Source organism: Notolepis coatsorum (assembly GCF_963971535.1).
Source record: "Notolepis coatsorum genome assembly, chromosome: 2".
Lineage (NCBI taxonomy): Eukaryota > Metazoa > Chordata > Actinopteri > Aulopiformes > Paralepididae > Notolepis > Notolepis coatsorum.
In genome coordinates, this window is record NC_140166.1 from 5,733,971 (window position 1) to 5,756,617 (window position 22,647).

At 43.9% G+C, this 22,647-nt stretch overlaps 1 protein-coding gene across 2 annotated transcripts in view; it reads left to right on the forward strand.

Annotated features, from left to right (window-relative positions):
- The window catches only part of dapk1 (death-associated protein kinase 1), a 297,329-nt gene that overhangs the window by 206,595 nt on the left and 68,087 nt on the right, over positions 1-22,647 (forward strand). For both annotated transcript variants that reach the window (XM_084338233.1, XM_084338234.1), the window contains 3 exons: positions 620-697; positions 8,822-9,038; positions 19,683-19,868. In XM_084338233.1, coding sequence (XP_084194359.1) covers positions 620-697; positions 8,822-9,038; positions 19,683-19,868 — 481 coding nt within the window. The remainder of the gene's footprint in view (positions 1-619; positions 698-8,821; positions 9,039-19,682; positions 19,869-22,647) is intronic.

Sequence of the window (22,647 nt, forward strand, 5' to 3'; positions counted from 1 at the left end):
TGTAGGATACCGTAATTCCTCTAATAGTAACCCCGGCTTGTATTTGTTTCAACTGTAGCGGGTACCAGGCTTGTATTAGGAGGAGGCATGTATAAGAGGGAGGCCTATATTTCAAATTTTCAAACGGATCATAATGAATAAATCAACATTTTGTGTCAGTTTGAACCCAGTAAAATGTACTGGGTTCATTTATTGAAACCAAGTACTGTATGAAATAGTAAACAGTGCAATTACAGGTGGTCACTGGTCATTTCAACGTTTTCAAAGTGAAAACAAGTAACTTTACCTTAGCAGCTCAGTATGCAGCTCAGTATATTAGTAACCCGGCTTGTATTAGGAGGCCGGCTTATAATTGCTTAGCTCAAGAGCGCACCCGGCCATTAATAGAGACCCGGCTTGTATTTGAGACCCGGTTACTATTAGAGGAATTACGGTATACCCTTAAAAATAATAACCTTTCCCCATATTTTTTCTCTCTTCCCCCCTCCTCTCTCCATTGCTCTCTCTCTCTTCTCCTTCTTTCTCTCTCTCTCTCTCTCTCTCTCTCTCTCTCTCTCTCTCTCTCTCTCTCTGTCTCTCTCTGTCTCTCTCTGTCTCTCTCTCCGTCTCTCTCTCTCAGGATGGTAAAACAGCAGAGGACTTGGCCTCCAATGAACAACATGAAGACATTGTGGTGTTGCTGGGCAAGCTGAAGAAGGTACATTATAACACACACAGGAACCCATGTACAGCTTGCGATCTCAGGATTATCTTCATGCCTCAGTTTGGGAAGAGGGCCTTCGTGTACTTCGCTCCCTCTACTTGGAACGGACTCCAAAAAAGCATTAATTAAGGATATGGTGGTGCTTGTTCCTTTTGTCTGTCTGTGTTTTGTCCTGTATGTTGTAATAGGGCTGGGCGATATGGCCAAAAATGATATCGTGATAACGATATCGATAACAATCTCATATCACTCGATAAAAAAAAAAATCGAATATAATAATAATAATATATATATATATTTTTTTTAACACTTTGATCGCCATGGGTTAAATTCATAATTTACCATCCCTAGCCAGCTCTATTTGTCTATGGAGAAGTTCCCCTTCTTTGCAGGGCTATAACTTTTTAAATTCTATTGCTAAATTGCCATTATTATGGCCCATTCAATGTCGTATATCCATTGTTCAGGGTGTAGCAACGTTAAACGTTTTCATTCACATATTCATACTAAAATATGGTCTAAAGTATAAGTGTTTTTATCGTTTTCTGCAGCTTTCTCCAGAACTTGATTTATAGCTCCAAATGCATTATATTGATGATGAAATACAGTTTGATAGCAATCGGCACGAGATAAAAAATTTCAACTGGACGTGGTTCTAGAAGTTACTACGTATCATCTGATATTGACCGGATGGGCGAGGGGGCGTTTATAATTCCGTGGGCAACGTTATACCATTCTTCTAGTGTGGGTCATGTGGTCATCAGAGCAGTTTATATGGAATACGTTAGAACAGTGGTTCTCAAACTTTTTACACCAAGTACCACCTGAGAACGTAGCTGGCTCTCCAAGTACCACCATATGACCGGCGTTAAAATACAGTCTATTCAGCTATGCACAGTTCACGCAGGAGGCAAATGTATTCCTAATACCATTATTTATTGTTAACTTTTGTCAGACACAGCCACAATGTACAAAGGGAAAGCACTAGAACTAGCCAACGCTTCCACACAACTCATACAATGCAAGGGGCATTGAGAACATAATAACTAACATTCTCACATAGCAAGTGAGAAAATGAAGAACAACTGTATTTCAGCAAATGTACTTAATTCTCTCTCTCTCTATCTATCTCTCTCTCTCTCTCTCTCTCTCGCTCGTTCTCTCTCTCTCTCTCTCACAGCAAGCAATTGTCCGTCATTCTCTCTCTCACACACACACACACACACACACACACACACGATTATTTAGTTACAAAAACTTAATTTCCTGCATTCTGGTGCAGGAATTTTTGAATTTTTACCCTTTAAATGCCAGTGTTTGTGATGGGCATCACAAATTATTGTAAAAAAGAAAAGAAAACACATATTCAATACATTTTTGAATGTTTACCCTTTAAATGCCAGTTTGTGTGATGGCATCACAAATTATTGTTAAAAAAACACACAAAAAGTAAAATATTTACAATATATCAAATGCAAAGTACATTTTTCTGGGGGGGATTATTACAGGCTAGGCATGTGTCAATGATTAGCAGCAACACATATTTTGATGGATTTTTTTGTAATGTCAGATTTAACACCAACTCTTTTCAGAAAAGTGGGAGTATTTAATTTTGTATCTGACATTACAAGAAATCTAAAAATAAATGGTTATGATCAGGGCTGAAGTTGAATTAAAGATTTATGACTGTTTAGACTGCATTACTCTCTGTCACAGTGATCTCCTGGTTGTTCCCCACTTAGATTATCTAACTATCGCGCTGCCGCAACCAGAAACACTGGCCTGGCCTGCTTCTAAGTTCAGTGGCCTGACTGAACTTAGAACTAGCTTTTTTGGAAATGTTTTCAAGTACCACCAGCAGTACCACCAAGTACCACTAGTGGTACGCGTACCACAGTTTGAGAACCACTGCGTTAGAAAATAACGCTGGATCTTACCGTATGTTCCTCACGCCGTTGGACGATCGGCGTGGAGTAGACAGTTTTCGATTATGGGATGTTGATCCTGATGAACCATTTCCAGGTTGTATAATACTATATACGTCCAAATAACGTTGTTTATTGAGTTAGGGCGAGCGATTGATCATCCAGTGTGTTGAGATGGAGTCAGGCTACCGATCGCGAGTGCCCGGACGGATTATGGATGAGCACTTCCTGTTTGGCGCGCCCCTCCCTCTTGGCCGATCTGCCGATCGGCCACCGGATGGCGCTCTTGAACCGTTAGACAGTTGAGCGAAGCTCACCAGTACATCTCATGTCTCCGGAGGAGAAATATTTTAGATTTTTGAATTATTTTAGATTTTTGAATTATTGATATCAAAGACGAGTTACGGCGTCTTCGGCAGAATGAGCATGGCTAGGAATGACGTCTAAACACGTCATCTGCGATTAAAGTGTTAAACAACAGATGTATGTTTATTTTGCAGCAATTCTTTGTCGTTGCAGCCATCTTTAGTGTTACATCCCCCCACACTCCAGTTCTCAGGCTGCAGCTGGTTTGAAAGCGAAAGTAAACCGGCGAGTTGAACAGTTCTGGCTCTGCTAGTTTCTTTTCTATCTTTTGGCGCTTTTTTGGTGGACAAACCACCGCATGTGCACCGTGACTCATGACTGGAGACTAGCTCTGCTAGCACACATAGCCTACTGTGTACAGACTGTTTCAAACTGTATTTTAAATTAGAAAGCAAACAAAATAAATGGACAAGAGAAAAATAAATCTCAATTTGGTCAGTATTGTCATTTGGACAAGCAAAGCCATTACTTTAAGTTGCAGGCAAGAAAGACAAGTCTGTCCACTGTCTCTGGTTAAAAAAAAAAAAAAAAACGATATCGATTATTAAAATATATCGCGATAATGATCCGTTATGTCCTGTTATGCTACGTGTAGGTTGTGACACACTAGCAGTTACACTGTAGGCTACTGTGCCTTTAAGAGAGGGGCGTGGGTAGCGCTCCAGGAAGGGTTGTGTTATGTAACGTAAACGTCAGTCGAATAAAGTTATGAAACTACACTGTGTTCATTGTCTCAACATAACAATTGGCGAACGAGGATGGCTGATTTCGTTTTACCACCGCCACCACCATTTCTACCTGTTCCCGGTGACCCAGCTGTTCCATGGGTTAGATGGCTAACATCATTTGAGGACTATTTATTGGCGTTGGGACAGGCGGATCTGGCAGAAGCTAGAAAGTGCGCACTTCTGCGACATTGCCTCGGACAGGAGGGGCAACGGATTTTTGCTACGCTTACATTAGCTGACGATAAGTATTCTACTGCTACCGAGGCTCTGAAGTCGCATTTTAGCTCTGGAAGAAGCTGTCGGATGTACCGTTTTGAGTTCCGCCAGAGAGCACAGAGGTCTGGTGAGACTTTCGCAGGGGCGGACTGCGTCTCTGCGTCAATCTGACAGACGTAAACAAAGCTATCATATCACAGCGGAGGAGCTGACTAGCCATTTCCATGGCTCCACGATTTTCAGTAAAATGGATTTACGTCACGGCTACCTGCAGGTTCCCCTGGCACCGGGCAGTATGGACCTCACAGCTTTTGTCACACATGTGGGGGTTTTCAGGTACAAGCGCATGGCTTTTGGCCTGTCATCAGCCCCAAGCTGTTTTCAGAAAATAATGTCGCTAATTTTGGCTGGCATCCAGGCGTCAGTATCTACTTGGATGATGTGGTGGTGCACGCGCCCACCGCTGCACTCCACGACGCTCGCCTGGAGCAGGTCTTCCAGCGCTTCAAGCTACACGGGGTCACACTAAACGCGGAGAAGTGTACATTTGGAGCTACTGAGGTCGAGTTCCTGGGGTTCAGGCTCTCCAGGGAGGGTATCACCCCGATCATATCCCACACCGAAGCCATCCTGTCCCTGCCAGACCCGCAGTCGCCGTCCAAGCTGTCTTCTTTTCTGGGCATGGCTGCCTACTACCTCCGGTTCATGCCACACTATTCTGACTCGACGGCCCCTCTGCGCCAGCTGTTATGCAAGGATGCTGTATGGGACTGGACCCCGGCTGTGCGCGTCATCAAACAGCAGCTCACGTCCCCGCCAACACTGGCGCATTTCAGCCTGACCGCGCCCACCTTGGTCACCTGTGACGCCTCTGGGGTGGCGCTCGGCGCCGTGCTATCCCAGGTTCATGGAGGGGTAGAGCGTCCAGTAGCTTTTGCCTCTTGGGCCCTCACACCAGCCGAGCAGAAATACTCGGTGGGGGAAAGGGAGGCCCTCGCCTGTCTGTGGGCCTGCGAACGCTGGCATGTCTACCTGTATGGCAGGGTGTTCACTATTCGCACAGATCATCAGTCTCTGATAGCGCTGCTGGCGACCCGAGGGGCGGGGCACAAGCCTATGAGGCTACTGAGGTGGGCTGATGGGCTGAATCAGTACAACTTCGGACTCGAGTTTATGCCGGGGCGTTCTAACACGGTAGCTGATCTTCTTTCGAGAGCCGTCTCTACGACAAAAGAGGCGGGTGAGGCGAGTCCTGAACCGGAGGACGACGTGGACTGGGTCCACATGCTGCATGGACCGCTCAGCGCAGTAGTCATGCTGGCTGAGCTGCAGCAGGCTGCGGCTGAAGATGAGACATTTTCACATCTCCGTGCCTATATCCAGGACGGCTGGCCAGCCACGATTGATTGATTGATTGATTGAAAACTTTATTAACAGATTGCAGAATGGGTACAATACAGTACAGCTCAATACACACAATTGTTAAGGGGATGCAGACCAGAGAAAGACTTTCGTCTTGTTTACATCAGGGTCCCCCATTTTCAATTCATCAGGATATGGAGGACAGACTGCTCCCCTACCGCCGAGTCCGCGACGAGCTCTCCTGCTGGGGGTAGGTGTGCCTCGCCCGCGGTCACTGCGCTATTATACCAGAGGCGCTGAGGGCCAGGGTATTGCACATGGCGCACGACGGCCACCTGGGGGTGGTTAAGTTGAAACAACGCTGCAGAGACACAGTGTGGTGGCCTCACATAGACGGCGACGTAGAGGAGCTGGTGCGCAACTGTACCTGCTGCCTGCTAAGTGGGAAAACGGGCCAACCGGCTACAGCACCCCTCACCCCGACCCCGTGGCCATCCGCGCCGTGGGAGCACATTCAGGTTGACCTATGCGGAGAGCTTCATGGGGCCCCGACACATGCCCGCTACCTGATGGTCGTGCACGACCTACACTCAAAGTGGCCAGAAGCCATCGAACTCAGCTCCATCACCACACAGAGCATCATCCACAACCTCGTCAAGCTGTTTGGGCGCTGGGGCCTGCCCAGTGTCATCACCACAGACAATGGGCCTCAATTCATTTCGGCAGAGTTCTCGGAGTTCCTGTCACTGAGGTCCATCAGGCACATCAGGACGTCGGTCTACCATCCTGACAGTAACGGCGGCGTTGAACGCCTAAACAAATCTCTGAAGAATGGAATCCGAGCCTGCCTGGAGGAGGGGAAAACCTTCAGCGCTGCACTCACCCAAACTCTCCTGACCATCCGGGCATCCAAGCACTCCACCACAGGGGTCTCTCCGGCTCTGCTCATGATTGGGCGAGAAATGAAACGACCACTAGACTGCTTGAGAGCTGAACCGGCCCCCGCATGCGAGAGCCCTGGGCTCGAGAAGGCCAGAGATTAGGTCCAAAGCTCACAGGCTCAGATGAAACGGAGGTATGATGCCTACAGAGTACATACCCCCGCTATGTCGGCAGGGGATTGGGTCAGGATTAAACACGCCCACCGCAAGAACAAGCTGAGCTCATACTGGTCAGCACCCCTCCGAGTGACCCGTCAACTGGGTCCGGCCACCTACAGACTAGATGATGGTTCTCGCTGGCACTCCAACCGCCTGCATAAGGTTGGTGCCCCAACACTGCCCGCATCATCCCTGGGCCAAGCTGCAACCCGCAGTTGGCAGCCCTGCTTGGAAGCAACCAGGGTGGGAGGTAACCCACCACAACCACCAGACCCTGCTCCCCAGCCTGCTCGCCCTCAGAGGGTGAGGGCTCCACCCGCCTGGCATGGCGACTATGTTACTGGGTAAATGCCACGGGTTGGTGGACTGAAGTGTTCAGTTTCTGTTCATGGACTGGAATGTTCTATTGCTGTTGCAAAAGGGAAGGGGGGGGGAAATGTTATGTCCTGTTATGCTACGTGTAGGTTGTGACACACTAGCAGTTACACTGTAGGCTACTGTGCCTTTAAGAGAGGGGCGTGGGTAGCGCTCCAGGAAGGGTTGTGTTATGTAACGTAAACGTCAGTCGAATAAAGTTATGAAACTACACCGTTGTGTGTTCATTGTCTCAACATAACATTATCGTTATCGTTATATTGCCCAGCCCTGTGTTGTAACTTTTTAGCTTTCAACCAATGTGTTGGTTGAGAGGCAATAACACAGCGTGATGCCGACAGATGGCTGTAAAGTGTGTTGCGACGGCCTGGAACATTGAGTAGTTAAAGACCACTGGATGATCCAGGCGTAGAAGCTGGTATTGGGTGGAAAAAAAGGCATTTCAAATATAAAAACCTGAAAGAAAAAATGTATGACAGATTCGTAGATACGGATCCCCTGCCCAAACCCTACTCCCAGCATATGACCCATATACTGTATGAATGATGGATGAATGACCTATATGTTGTGTGAGTTTTATTTCCCTGTAGACCAGAGTACTGCATGATGCGTAACAGTGAAGGTTTCAGTGATCATTCCCGGTTGGATGCGAGGTCATAGGTTACATTTCTAGAACGGTAATGAGCAGTATGTCTGATAGTATAATCTGTCACATACAGTATGTCACTGTCTCATCGCTCACATGTTCGAAAGGTTGTTTTTGTTACAGAAACACAAAATTGCGATTTAGTCCCACTTAGTTCAGCCTCTATGCCTGAGTCCTCCAGTGCTTTGTCATCAACCCTTAAAGGAACACGCCAACATTTTGGGAAATTAGCTTACCGTCTTCTCCAGAGAGAGACAAGAAGATAGATACCAGTTTCCTCTCTCTGCGTTCAGTAGAAAGCTATCTGGCTGCATGTTAGCCTAGCTTAGCACAATGAATGGAAGCGGACAGTACCGGTTAGCCTAGGCGTTGTCCAACTAACACCTCTTGGCATGTTCCTTTTAACTTTAACACATTGAGAGCCACGCCCCTATTCCCAGATAACCCCATCCATCCCAGCGCTTTAGTCAATGGGAGGTCGTGGATATTTGCGAACGCTTAAACTATATCTTAAATTATGGGTCTAAAACACCCCTCGCTTATTAATGACTTGCTTGCAGTCAACATGTACGAAACGGATAGTTTTTTCATTGGTACATTTCCGTTTTATACCGCTTTGAATATGAACATAGTTTCGGAGAGTTCTAGTAATTTCAGAGAAATTCCGCGATAATAGCCCTTTAGTGGAATACACAAAACATGAAATTTTTCGGCTGATTTATAAATCGTTTTCAAATAAACGCTAGATTATCGATAGTATATGTGTACTTATGCACGCTAGAGAAGCGGGCTGAAAAATCGAGTATCCATGCCGTGCTTAGCGTTAACGTTACGCACACACACACACACACACGTTGTGATCGCTGTGAAAAAAACATCTGATTAACCCAAAACTGGTAACATAGAGTCCTTACCTCACATCAGATGTTCTGCAAAAAGATTAATCCAATTCCTGATATCGATCGTGTTTATTGATCCAACGTTATATTCCGAAACAGATAATCGACGCTTCTTCCAGTCCCCTCAGTCAATGCAATAGTATCCAGATATATGCCCCAGAAGTAAAACGTGGACCGGAGTAATTTTTTCGATGCACTTTTTCAGCCAATCCAATCCAATGATGTGCAATACCATCCGGGAGACGATAGGCAGCGGTATTTGCCCTTTTCGAGCTCAGAGCCATTCCCAATGATAACGTCAGGCTGGATGGATGAAAAATGAATGGATATTGCTAATAAAAGAAATAACGAGAAAATAAACGAGAACTCGTCATTGGCACTCAACGCATGGCGAGTTAAGACGACTAATCTCGTCATTGGCACTCAATGTGTTAATGACATTGTAGGAACCATTTTTGTTTGTTTTAAAGCAGCCGTTGTCTTCCTCTGTGTTTGGCTCAGGACAACCACAAGGCGAGCTACATCCAGCAGCTGCGGCCCACGCAGACCCCCCAGCCGAGGGTCAAGGTCAAGCTGTTCGGCCACCCGGGGGCTGGGAAGAGCCTGCTGCTGGAGTCCTTAAAGTGTGGCATCCTGCGCAGCTTCTTCAGGAGGAGACGGACGCGCCTGAGCCCCGCCACGCGCCACCCCAGCTCCCCCAGCAGCTGCAAGCCTGCCGGTAAGGACTTCAGACTGTAGACATGTTCGCTGTACAGGTGCAGCTCAATAAATTAGAATATCGTGGAAAAGTCAATATATTTGGCTGTATTGATGCAGTAATTTGTGCAAAAGGAGCCCTAACTAAGTACTGAGTGAGTGAACATACATGAACATACTTTTCAGAAGGGCGACATTTCTACAGTATATAAAGATTTTTTCTAACTGAGCTGTAAGCCATAATCATCAAAATTCAAACAAATAAAGGCTTGAAATATTTCACTGTGTGTAATGAATCTGTAATCTATGAGAGTTTCACTTTTTTAATTGAATTACTGAAATAAAATAACTTTCCCACGATATTCAAATTTATTGAGCTGCACCGTATACATCAGACTCAGTGTGTGCGCGCGCATCACCAGAGCCAGCACAGCACACCACTGTGGATATTATGATTTAACAAATCTATCTGTCCAGGAGGAGGACCACATTATTGGCCAGGTAAGCACTGAGCAGCCTACGTAACATAGGCTAGCTTGGTTTCTAACTAACGTAACCAAGCTAGCTTGGTTGTAGCCCCTTTCATGACTGCGATGCAAGCCAGGGGCTCGAATACGCAGTCACTTATTCCTCCGTAGTAGCCAGGTTAATTTGCACCATCAAGCACTGCTTAAAAGCTAGCGGTGGGTCCAAAATATATCGGATATACATTTCAAAGGTACCCAGCGTTCCATTAGGGTTTCACACACACGCGCGGCAGGGTTTGAAAGCTCTGCGTTGCTAATAAACATTTTAAATCATTTTTATAAACGAGTAAAACTGAGCTAGCCTTCGCTAAAATGGCTGCTTCCGCATTTTACAGTAGGAGCGCTGTGATGGCTGGGCGCACCAGACACGTGAATGAATGAATGAATGAAAACGTTATTTAACAGATTGCAGAATGGGTACAATACAGTACGGCTCAATACACACAATTGTTAACACTTTGAGTGCCAGGGATGCGTTTTGTCGTTAGTCCATGCCACCAATGCTATATAGCGTGTTTGTTGTATTTTTTTTTATTAGCGATTTGAAATCATATTTCATCAATCAAGCCTCACGCTAGTGTTGCAGACTCTGAGCTCAATTGGGAAAATACCGCCCCCTATCGTCTCTCCCTGTGTAACTGCACCCCATTGGTTTAGCCTCCTCATGTTACTCTCTGGCGATTTGACCAGTCTTAGGGTAATCAGAGCTTTTTTCACAGATATATCGACGTGTGCCCTATGTGTGTGTGTGTGTCTGTGTGTGCGCGCTGATCAGGAAATGAGAGAATCGATATTTCAGCCCGTTTCTATAGCATGCATAAGTACACATATACTATCGATAATCTAGCATTTATTTGAAAACGATTCATAAATAGGCCGAAAAATTTCAACGTTTTTGTGTATGCCAGAATATTCCAGTAAAGGGCGATTATCACGGAATCTATATATTTTCCTGAAAAATTAGGGCTTTTCAAAATGCTATAAACCGGAAATGAACCGATTAAAAAATAATAATAATAATAATAATAATAATAATAATAATAATAATAATAATAATAATAATAATAATAATAATAATAAAAATAAAAATAATTAAATAAAAATCTGTTTCGACAATATTGACTGCAAACAAGTCATTGATAAACGACGGGCAGATTAGACACATAGCCATAATTTAAGACAGAGATTATGCGTTCACAACGCTATCATTGAAGTGGGTGCCGGCATTCAACCACGTTTTACCATGTTCACCAGTGGTAATCAAAGTGTTAATGACGAGATTGCCTCGTGCGTCCGTTTTCCAGTAGCATGAGCTAACTTCACGTTTCCATACAGTTTACAACTCACAGATGAAATCAGGATTTATTTTCATATCCCGGACTCGAGCCCCCAATGTATACCTTTTCCTGTATTCATCTGAACCGCAGTAGAGTACAGGGGAGCACCGGTCATGTAACGTGCTTATAACTAGCCGGACTTCGGGGTAATTCCCTCTGTAAGGTGGTGACAGTAGACCAGTAAACAGTTCTCTCAATGGGATCATCCCTATGTTCCCCGGGTCCTATGTTCCCCGGGTTCTATGTTCCCCGCTTTGATTGATTAATAGATTGAACATTTTATAAATTTGTATTATTTTATTAATTATTAACACTTTAAGTGCCGAAAACGTGTTCAGGCGTCTTTCCTAGCCATGCTCAAGTTGGTGGCCGAGTTGGTGCAAAGAAGGGGAACTTCTCCATAGACAAATAGAGCTGGCAAGGGATGGTATATCATGAATTTAACCTTCGGCAGTTAAAGTGTTAACACTTTAATCGCCATGGGTTAAATTCATAATTTACCATCCCTCGCCAGCTCTATTTGTCTATGGAGAAGTTCCCCTTCTTTGCAGGGCTATAACTTTTTAAATTCTATTGCTAAATTGCCATTATTATGGCCCATTCAATGTCCTATATGTATTGTTCAGGGTGTAGCAACGTTAAACTTTTTCATTCACATATTCATACTAAAATATGGTCTAAAGTATAAGTATGTTTTTATCGTTTTCTGCAGCTTTCTTCAGAACGTGATTTATAGCCCTAAATGCATTATATTGATGATCAAATACAGTTTGGTAGGAATCTGTGCGAGATAAAAGATTTCAACTGGACGTGGTTCTAGAAGTTTCTACGCATCATCTGATTATGACCGGATGGGCGGGGGATCGTTTATAATTCCGTGGGCAGCGTTAGATGATTCATCCAGAGTGGGTCATATGTTCATCATAGCAGTTTATATGGAATACGTTAGAAAATAACGCTGAATCTTACCGTGGCTTCCTCGCGCCGCTGGCAGATGAGCGTGGAACAGAATTTTTCTATTATGGGATGGAGAAATGCCCAATCCATTTCCAGGTTGTATAATAGTATATACGTCCAAATCATGTTGTTTTTTTCGAGTTATTTGCACCGATCGATGTTCACTGTGTCAATACGGAGTCTCTCTAACGATAGCGAGTGCCCGGACCAAAGCACTACCGGTTCAAAGGTTAATTTCCGGTTGGCGATCTGCCGATCGGCCACCAGATGGCGCTCTTGAACCGCTAGAGAGTTGAGTGGATCTTTGCAGTGTGTCTCAGGGCTCCGGAAAGGAAATATGATTTCGATGACAGATTTTTGAAATATTGACATCAAAGACGAGTTACGGCGTCTTCGGCAGAATGAGCATGGCTAGGAATGACGTGTAAACTCGTCCACGGCGATCATAGTGTTAATGTCCGCCCAGTTAAGCTTAGACCCTCTTTCGAACTGGTTAAGGTTAGAGTTTGGAATCAGGGCTGGTGGTCTAAAATGTTCAATCAATCAATCAATCGATCAAAGCGGGGAACATAGAACCCGGGGAACATAGGACCTGGGGAACATAGACATGCTCCCCTCTCAATGACTGGGCATTCATTTCCGTTTGCAGCTCTCTATTCTTATTGTCTAACGTTACACGCAGATTGGGTGCTGCCTCTCTGCCGTCCCCACCGCACCCGGGACCACACCAACACCACAGATACAGATAGCTAGCCCATAGCCAACACAGATAGCTAGCCCACAGCCAACACAGATAGCTAGCCCACAGCCAACACAGATAGCTAGCCCACAGCCAACACAGATAGCTAGCCCATAGCCAACACAGATAGCTAGCCCATAGTCAACACAGATAGCTAGCCCATAGCCAACACATAGCTAGGCCACAGCCAACACAGATAGCTAGCCCATAGCCAACACATAGCTAGGCCACAGCCAACACAGATAGCTAGCCCATAGTCAACACAGATAGCTAGCCCATAGCCAACACAGATAGCTAGCCCATAGCCAACACATAGCTAGGCCACAGCCAACACAGATAGCTAGCCCATAGCCAACACATAGCTAGGCCATAGCCAACACAGATAGCTAGCCCATAGCCAACACAGATAGCTAGGCCATAGTCAACACAGATAGCTAGCCCACAGCCAACACAGATAGCTAGGCCACAGCCAACACAGATAGCTAGCCCATAGCCAACACAGATAGCTAGCCCACAGCCAACACAGATAGCTAGCCCATAGCCAACACAAATAGCTAGCCCACAGCCAACACAGATAGCTAGCCCACAGCCAACACAGATAGCTAGCCCATAGCCAACACAGATAGCTAGCCCACAGCCAACACAGATAGCTAGCCCACAGCCAACACAGATAGCTAGCCCATAGCCAACACAGATAGCTAGCCCACAGCCAACACAGATAGCTAGCCCACAGCCAACACAGATAGCTAGCCCACAGCCAACACAGATAGCTAGCCCACAGCCAACACAGATAGCTAGCCCATAGCCAACACAGATAGCTAGCCCACAGCCAACACAGATAGCTAGCCCATAGCCAACACAGATAGCTAGCCCACAGCCAACACAGATAGCTAGCCCATAGCCAACACATAGCTAGGCCACAGCCAACACAGATAGCTAGCCCATAGCCAACACAGATAGCTAGCCCATAGCCAACACAGATAGCTAGCCCACAGCCAACACAGATAGCTAGCCCATAGCCAACACATAGCTAGGCCACAGCCAACACAGATAGCTAGCCCACAGCCAACACAGATAGCTAGCCCATAGTCAACACAGATAGCTAGCCCACAGCCAACACAGATAGCTAGCCCATAGTCAACACAGATAGCTAGCCCATAGCCAACACAGATAGCTAGCCCACAGCCAACACAGATAGCTAGCCCATAGCCAACACAGATAGCTAGGCCACAGCCAACACAGATAGCTAGCCCACAGCCAACACAGATAGCTAGCCCACAGCCAACACAGATAGCTAGGCCACAGCCAACACAGATAGCTAGCCCACAGCCAACACAGATAGCTAGCCCATAGCCAACACAGATAGCTAGCCCATAGTCAACACAGATAGCTAGCCCACAGCCAACACAGATAGCTAGCCCATAGCCAACACAGATAGCTAGCCCATAGTCAACACAGATAGCTAGCCCATAGCCAACACAGATAGCTAGCCCACAGCCAACACAAATAGCTAGCCCATAGCCAACACAGATAGCTAGCCTCTATAGCTAACGCCATAGACAGTCCCTTTTTTTTGTATAATAGCGCTGCCCGAGGCTGGGTATACAGTCAACGTAATATAAAAAATGTGATTTGTTTTTCACTCACCATTGAAGATACTTCTTTACGAGGGAGGAAAGTGCCAGGACACACCGGATCAGCGTGTGGACGATGGCAAAGTTGAGGTCCAAGAAAGAGGAAGGAGACAACGTTGAAGCATTTTCCTACCGTGGAGATGAAAAAGTTCACCAGTCCCATCATGATATTGTCCCCCCGTTGGGATGAACTTGGGAGTCTGTTCCTAGTTTATCTGCCACACGTTAGCACTCGATAACGTAGCTAACGCTAGCTAGCTAGGTTAGCTAACGCTAGTAAAGTAAATTTCTTGTTCGCTGTCCCTGCCTTTAGCTAAGCTACTAGCCGACATGGCTAGCCTGTCAAGCCTGACTCCCTGACTGAACGTTCTAACACGCAACAATTTAACGTTCATCTTTAGTTCACAGTCCATCAGCCCTGGTGCTGCTAGCTTCGCTTGCTCTTCCCCCGCGAGGCCCTGCTGTGGCTGCTTCTGTGTTTTTTGTGATAAATTTATCAAACAAACCTCTCAGCGAATTATTGAACACTTCTTTTTTCTTTGCCTTCTTTCGTTGTAAAATTATTTTTTAAAGATAATAATTTGTATTCTCGCGAGGCCCTAGGGAGCGCGAGGCCCAGTGCGGTCACACCTCTCGCACGCCCCTAGCGGCGGCCCTGTGTGGATGGTAGTGTGGATGGTAGTGTGTGGATGGTAGTGTAAATGGTAGCGTTATAATGTCAGCCTTATATATACCTAGGATTAATATTGAGATGCAATATCGATGTTTTCCCACTTGAGGGAGTTATTGCTTAAGGGATATTATTTTGTGGACTACAGAGTGACTACAGATATAGCCGTGAGGTATTTCCGTATCCGGTACCTGAGTTCTTACCTGTATGACTAACGTGCGCTGAGTGTAAGACGCACCTGTTTATTGTATAACCTTCCATGCTCCCATTTGCAGTAAACTACCAAACCAAAGGGATCACAAGCGTGTCGTGTGGTCTATCTGTCTATCTATCTATCTATCTATCTATCTATCTATCTATCTATCTATCTATCTATCTATCTATCTATCTATCTATCTATCTATCTATCTATCTATCTATCTATCTATCTATCTATCTATCTATCTATCTATCTATCTATATTTGTCTTTCTATCTATCTCAGTCTCTATATCCTTTGTCAATGCCATACCATCCTTGTAATTTTAGAGATCACAGTGGACTGAACATGGATGTGAAGAGGATTTTAATGTATTTTAGGTAATGCTAGAGTCTACATGAACTGACCTAATACTGCATGTAAATAGATAGGTGCAGGGATGCATCAATGTATGTAACAATCAGTGATGCCACAGATTACTTGTAAAAGTAATCGGATTACTGATTACTCCTTTAAAAAGTAATCTAGTTACTTTACTGATTACTTGATTATCAGAGTAACTTAGTTACTTTGAAAGTAACTAGGTTACGAAGTCATCATCGTCCCCCCTGCTGCTGCCACAACATAAGAATGACAACAGTTTTTTTTAAACGCTTAATTGAAAGTGCATAAATAGTTTTTAACTTGTTTCTCTGCACATAACGTAAATTGTTAAACTAGTGCTTCAGCTTCTGTACCATCAAGTATGGTAAAGCAACAGTCTCTGATGCTCACAGCATTAGAGCAGCCAGCCAGTGGTTTTACAAAACCAGTGTATAACACCTAACAAATGCAGGCTGAACTATTCAATTATATCAACTGTAACTATTAAATAGTTTTTATAAATGTATCTCTATAAACATACAATCAGTCTCTCTTTAACATGTACATTAACTGTAAATCTGGCAAATAAGAGCTTTTGCTCTGCCACCATCAAATATACATTAATCAAAAGGGAAAGCAACAATCTCTCCTGACTGTTGAGCAGCAACGAGTGGTTTCACAAAACAAAAACGCTGAATAACACCACATGTAGGCTAAAAATGTCATACAATCAGTCTCTCTTGTCTTTAACCTGTAAATGAACAGCATTTGGCAAATAAGAGCGTTTGCTTTGCCACCATATATGAATCAAAAGGGAAAGCAACAATCTCTCCTGACTGTTTAGCAGCAACGAGTACACAGTACATTTTGCAGAGTAAATTTGGAAGGTGGAACATACCTGCACTATGGCATCTGGAAGGCCTGCAGTCATCTTGGAGAGGGTGTCCTTCAGAGCGAGGGTCTTCTGCATCAGCACTTCAAGTGTGGGTAGTAAAGTTCCATAAGGACAGTCACCTTGTCAAATGTCCAGTGCTACAGTCAGAGGCTTCATGGTGGTGCAGTACTCATGCAGGAACTGGTATTCTGTATCTTTGAAGCAAGTGACTCCCACCAACAGTGTTCAGAGGTAACATTTCTTCTACAACATATGTATCTCCCAACCATTCTCTTCAGCTCTCGCTCACTTACGGGTGTTTTTTTTTAATTGAAATCCAGCTTTTGCTGTTTGGCTGGTGGACCTCCGAGTCCTGTAGAAGTCGAAGCTTCGGCTTCAGGTTTTTTTCTATCCGTTTGGTCGTGCTGTGTTGTGATTCCAGATGCTTTTTTTTTTTTTTCTTTACTTTTTTTTTTAGCGTTTATCGCTTTTCTGGTCAAGCATGACCGACAGAAACAGGTTGAAATGGGATGTAGAGCAGGGGAAGACATTCTGAGAAATGACGGCGGGTCCGGGAATCGAACTCGTGTCCCCCAGATCCGTGACGAGCATGGTTTTCCCCGACGCAGAAATGGCGCCGAGATATGCGGTGAGCTACGGGAGCTCCCCAATTTCCAGATGCTTTCAATGCAATTGGATGTGCTGTTTTTAGCGGTATACAGTATTTTGTTTCCTCCGCATAGTGAATGTTTTTTTCACCCGGCTTAGCTGACACAAACCTGAAGTAGTGACTGAACTTCCAGTGCAAGAAATTAAGCGTCACCAGCATGAGCATCTCCCTGCTCGCTATGTTTTGGTCAGCCTGATAATAATAACAGCCACCGCCCACCAGCATGGTACAACACGTGAGGTTGCGTTCTCAGACACGCTTTGAAAACGTGACATGTGACGTCACTCCCAATGCAAGAAAAACAGCTCAAAATGTATTTTTGACTGTCGAAAACAAAAGAAAATACTGCATTCTGCCTGCATTATGAGATAGTAACGAAATAGTAACGCACAGCCACTTGGACAAGTAACTGCAATCAGATTACTGGCTTGTAAAGATTAACGCGTTAGATTACTATTTTCAGGAAAAAGTAATCAGATTACAGTAACGCGTTACTGTCTGGCATCACTGGTAACAATAGATTTGTCTTATAATTTGATACAATACTACTTGTATGGATTGTTATTATAGTATGTTTGGCGCTGAATTAGAGGATGGAGACAGACCACTTGTTAACTCCATGTGTCATGATGTCTTTTGTAGCAGTCTTACCACAGGAGTTGGAGGCTCCCCTGGGGTTATTCTCTTAGGGAACAGCACCCCCACGTGGTACAAGTGGGAAGGGATAGAAGGAAAAGACTGAGGCTCACTGAAATTACTCCACAGTGCACACAAAGTAGATTATTGTCAGCTTGAACAGACAGGAGCTCGACCCCATTGACTTTGCATTGGTTTGTGGCTAGCTAGCCGGAGCTAGTATGAGGAACAGCATGGATTGTGCTGAGAAAGGACTCTACCGATCAACAACACAATTAGTAAGTAAGATATAAGGCTAGGGTAGTTTTTTTATGCTTTGATCGTCACCAACGGAATATGTTACACAGTACATTACACACATACGCTCCGATCGCAATGAAATAATTCTTGGATCAACGCAAGATTGATACCATATAGCCCTTACCTTGACTAGGATGTACCCCAAAAAGAATATTCCAATTATCTGATCGCCATTCCAAGTATTGATGTCGATCCTGTCGCCAACATAATCCACCAAAGAACATGAATTGGGAGTTTGATTCTTTTTTTTTTAAACTTTGACCAGTCAGCTGGTTCTTTTAGCGTTTATCGCTTTTTCATCGCATTCATACTTGGTCAAGTTCGACCGACAGAAGCAGGCTGAAAGGGTTCAGATGGGGGGGGAAAGACACTCTGGGAAAGGCACGGCTGCCGTCCGGGATTCGAACGCGCTCAGCCCCAGATCCGTGACGAGCACGGTTGTCCACGGCGCTGAAATAGCACTCGCGGTACGTGGTGAGCTACTGGAGCTCCCCGGGAGTTTGATTCTTATCAATCCATGCGTTATAACCGCTCGTCATGCCCGACAAGGAAAAGTCCGCCCGGACCTATATAATCGACGCACATCCCAATACACAGTTTCAAAGGATGTGCAATACCGGCCGCAACCTACCAGGTGGCGGTATTGGACTTTTGCGATCTCAGACCCATTCCCAATGATAACACCAGGCTCCCTGGATGGATAAGGAATGGAAATATCGAATAAAAGAAATAACGATGAAAACCCGACTTTATTCGGGTCTGGCGTCCATTGAGTTAATACAGTATATTCCACTATAGCTATATCTGCACGATTGGGTTAGTTCTTATTTATTTATTCACTGTCATTTGCAGTGTGTGTAATGCTCACAATGCCTCGTTGAGTCATGACTATAAGTATAAATGTAAAACATAATTGATACAAATATGTTGTATTTATTATTATTATTATTTCATTCCGAGGATGTCTGTAGAATCGACGTGAACACAATCACCAATGATTTCTCCCAAATGAAGCCTTTAACCAGTTTAATCACCTGTACATTGTATATTGCTATTGCACTTTACTGTTACATTTACACTCTGGTTGGATGCCAAACTTATTTTCGTTGTATTGTACTTGTGCTGTATTATGACAATACATTTAATCTAATCTAATAAAGTTTTGAGCAGTCACTAATTGCTTTTGCACTACTTGTTATATTATATAATATTATATATAATATTTATAATATTTTATATTTATTTATTATTATATATATTTCCCCCGTAGGGGTCAGCACAACTCCAGATGCAATGCTTAGCCTCTCCTTATAAGGAGCTGGCACGGCGTGTCTGTATGCAAATTCAGGTGTACGAGAACGCGCTTCCAGTTGAAGAATGAGTAACGTTCTTCATTCAGCAGAGTACATTTTGCTCACTTACGAACACCGTTTCACACGTTCAGGCATCCGGAGGAGGATTTTCGTAAATGTGTTTCTACGAACTTCTTACGAAGATACTTGCATACACTTTTAATCATGAGGTCCACTGCTTTTACACTCGTGTTGTTTACCGATAGTGTTTTTACACCCATGTTGTGTAGTGATAGTGTTTTTACACTCATGTTGTGTACTGATACTGTTTTTACACTTATGTTGTGTACTTTTATTGTCTTTTATACCTATTATGTCTGCAATTTATGCATTGTTTTTTATTCTGTCAATTATATGGTGTGTGTGTGTGTGTGTGTCTCTCTCTCTCTCTCTCTCTCTCTCTCTCCAGTGTCTGTGAGCATATCCAACCTCTACCCCGGCTGTGAGAACGTTAGTGTTCGGAGCCGTAGCATGATGTTTGAGCCCAGCTTGACCAAGGGGGTGCTGGAGGTCTTCTCCCCCGTCCACGGCAGCCTGTCCTCGGCTGACGACCAGGCCACCAAGGCCATCGACATCCAGAACGCCAACATCAACGGTCAGTGTTGGGTTTGCTTCACTTTTTACACGTGAGTTTATAACAAGTGTAATGAAATGGAGCAGGGAGCAGCTGATGAGGTTCAATCAAGGAAAATGCAAATCTAGCCTAGCTTAGCTCAAATGAATGGAACAGCTAGCTTAGCTGTTGGCCAACTCCCAGAGTTTTGAGCTAGGCTAGGGGTCCATATCCACTTTCCATTAATTTGTGCCAAGCTAGGCTAGCTTGCAGCTGTATAGCTTTCTACTGAACGCACAGAGATGAATTGGTATCGGGGCGCCCCGGTTGCGTGTAGCTTAATCCCAGCGGAAGAGTGCAAGAGCGCTTCCGCATTTTGCCCTGATTGGCCGCGGTAACGCCCTCCAAATGCGCATTTTCTTTCCCCCCGCTCAGACGCCGAAATGGAATGCATGTAGTACATTGCAACACAACGCAGCATTTCCGCGTACATTGCAACGTAACACAACGCAGCTGTCAACTGTACTTTACATATTATCCAAACGAGGACCACATAATGTTATTTCCCTGTACATTGTAACGTTAACACAACGCAGCTGTCAACTGTACTTTACATATTATGGAATACATATATTATCGCGACGCGATTCACTCGCTGTCAACTGTACTTTACATATTATCCAAACGAGGACCACATAATGTTATTTCCCTGTACATTGTAACGTTAACACAACGCAGCTGTCAACTGTACTTTACATATTATGGAATACATGTATATTATCGCGACGCGATTCACTCGCAACGCCATAATGTTATTTCCCTGTACATTGTAACGATAACACAATGCAGCTGTCAACTTTACTTTGTAACATTGTTTTTTCGGTCATTCATAAAATTGATTGAATGAAATTGATTGAATGAAAATAACAGATTGCAGAATGGGTACAATACAGTACGGCTCAATACACACAATTGTTAAGGGGATGCAGACCAGAGAAAGACTTTCGTCTTGTTTACATCAGGGTCCCCCATTTTCAATTCATCAGGACATAATGACATACAGATAAACTGACAGCCCTAATTACAACCTTTATTTAATGGTTAATATTTTGATAAAAGGTAATTTACTATATTTGTATGGCATTTACACTTAAAGTAGAAAAACAAAAGTAATCTGTAAAATAATAGTGAATTTCCTGTGAAAAAACATTTATTTTGTACAGTACGTTACACACACAAATGCTACATTATGACAAATTTAACAAAGAAAGTATATTTAGATTCAAAGACTATTTTAATAGCTTTCTTTGAATACACGGTTTCTCTCCTGTGACGTACAAATGTTCAACAAAACCGCCAACATTGACTCAGCTAGACCTCTTTGTTATATCTGCAGCGCTAACAGAAATAAAAACAACCCAGGCCTATGTTAAAGTGCAGCTTGGCTTAGAGGATAATGTCTTGTATGAACTACCAGTAATATAAATCATATTAACAACAAAAATGTGTTACGCCTTGTCATGTACAGAGGTCTATTGACCATACAAGATAGTAATCTGGGCACGTGTTACATGAGCAAAAAACAACCCCCTCAGTAGAAAAATGCTTCTCAAAACAGTCCCGGGTAGGCAGATAGTAAACAAAGACGTTTTCAGATGGTAAATTGTATTTATTAGGTGTGGGGCTTCCAACCCACGGCCTGTTCCCCAAGGGGGAAAAGGGGATGTTATTAGGGGATTTCAACCCTAGATCACAATAGTCAAGTTAGACCGCGCTCACAAGTACTCACACTGGGTGCTGTAATCCCATAAAGTTCAGTATAACAAAGCAGGATAGCCGGACCAGCACTCACAGGTTCAATGTTTTTTTAATTGGCAGCCTGAATCAAAGCAGACATGTTTCGGACTAATGTCCTTCTTCAGTGGTATGGCTAGCACTGGAAATGCATTCAAGGTGATGATTAAATACACCTGGCAGGTAAATGACACGGCAGGAAATGACATCACAACGCAGGTGTGCCTATGCAATATGACTAAATGAATGACCTATCAAAATAGAGTACAATCATAATTTATACATATGTATAGATATATCTATATCTATCATCAATAAATATTTATAAACAATACAATACAAAACGAAACAAAATTACCAGAAACTTGATAACATATAACATGCCCTTTCATTTATAGGGCTAATTGAGCCACTTTACTTGAATTGAATTAATTAATTTCAAATTATCCATAGGGCATCTAGTTTGGCAACAAACAACATCTTAAATCAGACCAGAAATAACAATGTGGGAGTAAGGAGGTTAAAGGAAACAGGTTAAGACGTTCTCTTCATTCATACCTTTAGGTTCGATACAATTAAACAGGTGGATATAATAACATTCACGTTGCAGCAGCAGCTTGTGTCTGTCTCCACCTCGCGCTGGCCTGAGTACTAGCTCTAGTCCCATATATTTGAGGTCGTTGACGGTATGCTTACACTTAGAGAAATGCCGAGCTACCGATGACTTGACATCTAAATTCCTCACAGCACATTTGTGTTCACTTATTCTTGATTTAAAGGCTCTCGTTGTTTTGCCCACATAGGAAAAATTACAAGGACATTTTAGCAAATACACCAGATTGGATGAATTACACGTTATCCGTCCTTTGACTCGGATATTTTTCCCCGTTTTTGGATGTGCGAAAAATTTATCTTTAATCATACCCTGGCACTGAACACAGGATTGGCAGGGAAAATTTCCGTCTGGGATGTTGGACATAAAATGAGAAGGTTTCTTTAAGGGCAAATCAGTTTTGACTAGGAGATT